At 41.1% G+C, this 7,668-nt stretch overlaps 1 protein-coding gene across 1 annotated transcript in view; it reads left to right on the forward strand.

The window, feature by feature from the left end:
- The window catches only part of LOC103192389 (serpin B6-like), a 25,220-nt gene that overhangs the window by 11,534 nt on the left and 6,018 nt on the right, over positions 1-7,668 (forward strand). Inside the window, exons 3-6 of the mRNA XM_007935371.2 lie at positions 2,199-2,336; positions 3,603-3,720; positions 5,009-5,151; positions 5,381-5,536. Of these exons, the coding sequence (XP_007933562.1) occupies positions 2,199-2,336; positions 3,603-3,720; positions 5,009-5,151; positions 5,381-5,536 (555 nt within the window). The remainder of the gene's footprint in view (positions 1-2,198; positions 2,337-3,602; positions 3,721-5,008; positions 5,152-5,380; positions 5,537-7,668) is intronic.

The raw sequence follows: 7,668 nt of genomic DNA on the forward strand, positions 1-7,668 counted from the left end.
CTGGTGGAGAAGGAGGTGGTTGCTCTCGCTCAGTAAGTGAATTTGCAGGAGGTGTGGATGTAGTTGTGTCTCATGGGGACTGTTGCTGTATCCCACTAAGTTAGACAAAATTTACAGTTGAAATACCATCAGAAAACTAAAAGCATATGGACAAAAAATACACCATGTAATCACACAGGAACAGTAACCAAAAAAAGAAAAAAGGGAAAAAGAAGAAGAGAAAAACAAGAAAACCTGCAATAGCTGTGTATAGGGCAATAAGAGAAAACAGGTAGAGAAGGAGAATAATGAAGAAAAAAATGGGAAAAATCCAAAAAGATAAACAAGGAATGGGGTTAACCACAAGAAAACAGGAAAAATTTTTTTTTAAAAATTTGCAACCAGGAACAGGGAAAAGAAAAAAAAAGCTGCAAACTAGGACCTGGGAGGGGGAGAATAAAGAATAATAGTAAAAAGAACAAAAATATTAGTAATAATAGTAGTTTTAAAACAGACAAATACAAGCACACTAAAAACCAGAAAAAAGAAAGAGAAAAAGAAAAAAAAAAAAAGAAAAAGATCAAGGGAAGACAGGCAGGGCACCCAGGCTTCGTCTGAGCACACAGACTGGGATGGAGTTCCTGTGGGCCCAGAAGGTAGGTGAGAGTGGGGGATGGCCACAGTTCTGTTCACCAAGCGGTTGTGGGGTATACGCCTAACAAGGGGAATGTCACACCTTTTCACTTGTCCAAGTCCGGAGTGTCCTTTGGGTTACTGGCAAGCAGAACCAGTTCTTACACCCCTGGAATCTGCGAGAGTGCTGTCTCTTTAAATATCCAAGATGGTCAAGCCACTTGCACACTTTCAAAATGGCCGTGCCCTCCGGACAGGCAAAAGTCCACAGTTCAGCCTGCCTGCCTCTTCGTTGCTGCTTCTCCTTTTATTCCCCAGCCACCAGAGCAGTCCTCTCTGCAGTCCCTAGATAGCAGGACTGATTTTTAGATTAATTCTTAGGTCCTACCAGACTCCGCAGTCTCCAAGCTGTTGGTGCCATCAGGATTGCTCAGGATCACTGCCAGACCACAGCTCCATATGTCTCCTTTTTTGGTGTTTTCATGTAAATTGTTCTGCTAGTTGGGGTTTAGTCCACTTCTATATCCTTCCCTTCAAGGCTCAGGGGTCCAGGATTATCTTCTGGTCTGTGTTAATTGGCTCCCCTTTTCTTTGTTGAAGAGGGTCTGTGCAATCTTTCTGTTTATTGCACCATCTTACCAGAACTTAACATACACTTTCATTGAAGGACAGAACAACTTTCAGAGTAGTTAAGCGGAGGGAATTTGCGAATGCTCAGAGCTCCAGAGCATGGGTTCTCTGGCCCCTTCTAGGCTCTGCCATATATGGACATTCTTGTAGCATGTACATATGTAGAAATATCATCTGCCAAACTTACATATGGTTATGCATATATTGCCTTTTGCCTAGACATACCTGATCATTTAGCTTGTCTACCTGTGTATCCACCCATAGATTAAAGTTTGTTATTACTGATAATGCAGTATTGTGTATGTAAAAGTGTTTATCTTTGTTGTCTGTACCTCTTGTGCACCTCTCTGTGTATTTCTTTTCATTAGTGTTATTGTGCAGGTCACGTGAGAAACCAAATTTTTAAGGAAAATATTCTTTTTGTTTGTTAAAATAGTGAAGATATTAGTTAATCCAGTTGTATTGGACAAAGACATGTTTTGGCACACAGGAGATTCCTGCATAATACACTGCATGTGTACTTGTCTTGAGGAACAAGTCAATCTATACAGCTAGAATAGGGAAACCACCAGGTGCTCTGTGTGTCCTGCTAATTAACCACAAAGATGAACCAAAATATGTTAGCATAACACTGTTAATAGTACCTTGTGATTGTGGCACTACTATATGCCTTGGGGTTATTGTTCTCATTGTCATTTCTGTCATTGTTGATGAACCATGAACATAGCAAGTTTCAGTCTACAAAATATTAACACTGCTGCTTGGTCACTTCCAGTTTGCTCACATGATCTTTCCCCAAATGTTTGAATCTTCTGGAATAAGTCAAACTACCTCTTTGCTAAGATAGGGAAAAACCCAGTGGAGCTGAGCTTTTTTCTAGATTTTAGTTGATGAGCACCCACTGTTCTTTCAGAAACTGAAGGGCAACACTTACTCTGTTTGTTTTTTCTTGACAGGTGCTTTCTTTAAATAGAGGTGAAGACATTCACTGGGGTTTCCAATCACTTGTCACTAAGATTAGCAAGCCAGGAACAGAGTATTTGCTGAGAACGGCCAATAGGCTCTTTGGAGAGAAGATTTATGATTTTCTGTCAGTAAGTCATGCCTAAGGAGGTCATGACTGATAAAGAAAAAATGGCTATAAATTTAGCAAAACTCTTATCAGTTAGCAGGAATTGTTTGTTGGCTGTGGTGTTGTATCTGATTCATGGTGATCCTATGTACAAATTAACAAAATGTTGCCAAGTCCTGTTCCATCTTTACAATCTTAGTATGCTGTAGTCCATTATTGGGGAGCTCTGGTAGCATAGTGCCTAAGGCACTTGACTGCTAACCAGAAGGCTGGTGGGTTTCTCGGAAGGAAGGTTGGGCAATCTACTTCCGTAGTGATACTGCCTTGGCAACCCAAGGAGGGGTCGCCATGAGTCAGGTCTGACTTGACGGCACATAACAACAACAACAGTCCATTATTGCAGCCTGTGTATATTTTGAGGCCTTTCAACCTAGGGTCTTATCTGCCAGTACAATATGCTGTTGTGATCCATAGATATTTCATTTTCTAATTTGCAGAAGTAGATCACTAGGCCTTTTCTCCTAACCTGGCTTAGTTGAAAACTCTGCTGAAATGTGTCCACTGTGGGTAACCCTACTGGTATTGAAATATTGGTGGCATAATTTCCAGCATCATAGCAACATGTAAGCCACCATAGTACAACAGACAGGCAGTTGGTGAAGTGGAATTAAAGACCCTAAATGAAAGTAACTTCTCGGCAAGCCTGAAAAAGAATGATAGAAAAAAAGAGTATGAATCAAATGCTGCGAGCTCTGCACTAGGTGTTGAGGTGGGAATGAAGGGAGGGGTCACAAGGGTATACTGTAGAGTACCATCTTAAAGACCTTAACATCCAGTTATGGAGCAAGGTGAACAAATGTGCTAATTGTTTTAGGATTGATCATTACCTTGATAGACTGACTCTTTTTACTGTTGTTGTTGTTGTTATTTGCCGTCGAGTCGGCCCCGACTCATGGCAACCCCTCCTTGGGTTTCCGAGGCAGTATCACTACAGAAGTAGGATTGCCCAACCTTCCTTCCGAGGAGTGGCTGGTGGGTTTGAACCGCCAGCCTTCTGGTTAGCAGTCAAGTGCCTTAGGCACTATGCTACCAGAGCTCCAATCAGTTCCTGTTGTTGCTCTGTATCATCTTCACAATGTGGTCATTGACCTCATCCATGACAATCTGGGTTGTTGATAGGAAGCTGACCATCTCATCAGCACAATTTTTAGGATTTTCACTTCTCAGAAAAATCTGTTGACTGCATAGGAATGAGAAGTACTGTTTTAATTATCTGTCTTTATTGTAGGAATTTAAAGAATCTTGCCAGCAATTTTACCAGGCAGAACCAGAGAGACTCTCCTTTGCAGAGGCTATTGAGGCCCCCAGGCAGCGTATAAATGCCTTGGTTGCAGAAAAGACTGAAGGTGAGAGCTTTTACTTTTATGTTGTTATTAAGATCTCCATGAAGTATTTCTACTAAATATAAATGGGTAAGATTATTAGATAAGGAAAAGATATGTTTCGTTATTCTGGGAGACTTAAAAAAAAAAAAAAGCTTTGCAGCAACAGTCATCAGCAAATGAAATTTTTATTAATTATTTCCATACCTATCAACAGACCAGTAGTAAGGCCTCATATCTTGGTGCATAGTGGCCAGAGAATGGCTGGTGTTTTAAGTGATTTCATCCAGGTTCATTTAATTTAACAACTGCATAAAGAAGTTGACTTTTGCCCAGGCACTGGGGACACAAAGATGGAAACAGTCCTGACATTGGAAGATCTTTGGCTTAATTACAACTGTGAGGAAGTGTACCCATTCAGTGCACCCAGTCCTATCTCGAATGTGAGAAATGGGAGAGCCTCATGGTGCCCTGTGGGCATCATCTCAGAGCCTTCCTCCAAGAAAAACTTATCTGTTGTGAGATCAGATAAGTTATGTAGCTGAAGCCCTTGATGCAGTGCCTGATTCATGAAGGGAACCTGTGAAGTTGGTGGTTTTGTCACCTAATCCCACATACCTACTTCCCCAACTTTCCACCCTACTATTCCAGTCAGACATAGTTTCCTCATGCTAACCTTCCATTCCACTTCTATATTTCTCCATACCCTGACTGACAGGATTCTCTTCTTTCAGCAGTTTTTCATCAAGTTTTTCTCATAAAGCCAGAAAACCAAAACCAAACTCACTGCCATTGAGTCAATTCCTACTCATAGCTACCCTCACTGGGTTTCCAAGGCTGTAAATCTTTATGGAAGCATACTGCCCCATCTTTCTTCCACAGAGCAGCTGGTGGGTTGAAACCATCGACCTTTTTGTTAGCAGCCAAATGCCTTAACCACTACACCACCAGAGCTCCTTTATAAAGCTTGACACACCTGTAATTTTACTGTATCCAACCTGTTTACTTATTTTATAAGCGTTTCTCTATGTTATCAACCTCCTTAATATTGTTGCTTTACTTATTCCTACCTTCTTTTAAGCAGAGTTATAATTTGTCTTCTTGTAGGGACAACAACCATTTCAAACTTTCTAAACCCCATCTTGTTAAGAAAGTTTCAAACACTGTGAAATGTATATATTATTGTTTGATGACAATATCAAATTTACATGAATTTGACTACTATGCACTATAATTATCATGGTATACTCTTTACGTGTGTTATGTGTGCATCTAAGTATTATTTAAACCCATTTTCTTTCTTTTTTAAAAGACAAAGTCTTGGAGGTATTGCCTGACAAATCAGTTGACTCATTGACAAAACTGGTGCTCATCAATGCTATATACTTTAAAGGGAAGTGTTCTAAGCAGTTTAACGAAAAATATACTGGAGAAAAGCCTTTTAGAATTAGCAAGGTAAGGCTATATCTATCTGTGCAGAAACTGTCTTGAAACATTGGGACCCTGAGAATCACAATTATTCCTTTTGAGTTTTTAAATGCAACTGAGACCCAAATGCCAGAGATTACTTTCTTGTTAACTGCATCATGTTAGTATCAAGAATGAGGTTCATAGCTTTAATAAGTTAAAATCTTTTACCTTCCTCATTCAATCATCTGGTTTTGATCATATGTGCTTCCTTTAGAATGAAAACAGACAAGTGCAGATGATGTACCAGCATGCACAGTTCCTCATGTCCTGCATCAAGGAGATGGACACACAGGTCCTCGAGCTGCCTTATGTAGGAGGGGAGCTGAGCATGATCAACCTGCTTCCTGATGATGATGTGGATCTAAGCATGGTAATATTGCATGGTGTTGTCCTCTGTGTACCCCCATCCAAAACACATCGTTCTTAGCATCCTTTTAAAAAAGGGTAGTTAAAAAGTGAAATGCAACTTCCAGTTGCTGTTGTGCTGCTGTGTAGTCGACTCTATGTACAACAGAATGAAGTACTGATCAGTCCTGCACCATCCTCACAATTGGTTGGGGATTGGACCGCTGTGATCCACTGGTTTTCACTGACTAATTTTTGGAAGTAGATCACCAGACCTTTCTTCCTAGTACATCTTAGTCTGGAAGCTCCACTGAAACCTGTTTGACAGCACAGCACCATGCAACCTCTACTGACGGATGGGTGGTGGCTGCTTATGAGGTGTACTGACTGAGACTTGAACCTGGATCTCCCTCATGAAAGGAGAGAATTCTACCGTGGAATCACTGTTGCCCTCTGTAACTTCCAATATGCCATGTTGAATTTTTGAGTTGTTGGGGTAAGTTGTGACAATGCAAGGCTGCCTCCTGTCCTGAGACATTAGGATCCTGTCCTGAGGCCAGGCTACATATTTGACATTTGGCTGCACAACTCTAGGGGGCACCATTCACATAGAGTATGAGGGGAATATCATCCCCTAGAACTGTGCAGCTCTGCAGCCCTGCCTATCCTCTGGCTAAAACCTGAAGCATTGTTGAAATCTGCATTAATTCAGATTAAGGCTATACAAGGAGCCCTGCTGGTGTAGTGGGTGAGTGCTCAGCTGCTAATCAAAAAGTCATTGGTTAGCCACTCCATAGGAGAAAGATACATCAGTTTGCTCCTGTAAAGATTACAGCCTTGGAAACCCTGTGGAGCAGTTCTACACTGCCCTATAGGGTTACTATGGGTTGGAGTCAACTTGACAGCAATGGGTTTATTGCTACATAAATGTGTTGGGTACTTCCTATGTGCTAGAACTGGAAATATAAAGATAATTAAATATAACCCCTTTCTTCAAAGAGTTTACAGATTACTGTAAAAGAAAAACAAGTACACTTAATACAAGATAGAACATGATAATTCAATATGTTTGTGTAGTACCTTTTGCAATTTAGAAAGCACATTTAATCCCTTTTGTACATTTGGTCTTTAGGACAACTCTAGACCACAGTAAAGGAGCTCTGGTGATGTAGTGCCTAAGGCATGTGATTGCTAACCAGAAGGTTGGTGATTCAAACCCACCAGCCACTCCACAGAAAGAAGACTGGGCAATCTACTTCCGTAAAAATTTACTGCCTCAGAAACCCAAAGGGGGTTGCTATGAGTTGGAATTTACTCAATGGCAGCAATTTTTTTTTTTTTTTTTTTTGGTGAGACCACAGTAAGGCAAGAGTCATTGCCCTCATTTCACAGAGAAAGAATTGAGGACAAAGGTTTAGTAACTTGTTTAAATCACATAGTGGGTTAATAGTTGAGCACATACCATTTGCACCACCCAGAGACCTACCCTTTAAGGCTAGGGCACTGTTGAATTTTATAGTCTCTCTGGAACCTAGCATGATGCTTTCACTTTAATTTAAGGTGACTACAGATGCTTAGGGAGCCCTGGTGGTACAAAGGTTGAACACTTGGCTGCTGGTAGTTTGAACCCATCCATCCAGCAGCTCCATGGAAGAAAAGACTTAGGGATCTGCTCCCATCAAGATTTGTTGTTGTTAGGTGCCATTGAGTTGGTTCTGACTCATAATAACTATATACAACAGAGTGAAACATAGCTCGGACCTACACTATCCTGTCATTGCTATGCTTGAGCCCATTGTTGCAATCATTGTATCAGTCTATCTCGTTGAAGGTCTTCCTCTTTTTCAGTGACCCTCTCTACCAAGCTGCGGTGTAGTAAATTACTTAGTGTGGCTTTTCTACCCTAAGGCTTTGTAAACTCCACGGTGGGATTTGCTATGAGCAACTGAGGAGCTCCTGATTGTAAATGTTACCCACCGGGTTATTTCTGTTGGGCGTGGCACAACGCAATGTTATGGGAGGCTCACTCTCAGGTGCTTAGAATTCTGTTGTTATGATTGGTTGGTGTGGCCACTCTGCCAAGCTCAAAAGGAGGCCTCCTAGAGGCAGAACTCTCTCTGACTGCTGGTTGAGGAAGACGTGCTGCTGAAAGAGACA

Source organism: Orycteropus afer, unplaced genomic scaffold (assembly GCF_000298275.1).
Source record: "Orycteropus afer afer isolate SDZICR_OR568_19922 unplaced genomic scaffold, OryAfe1.0 scaffold00027, whole genome shotgun sequence".
In the NCBI taxonomy this organism is placed as follows: domain Eukaryota; kingdom Metazoa; phylum Chordata; class Mammalia; order Tubulidentata; family Orycteropodidae; genus Orycteropus; species Orycteropus afer.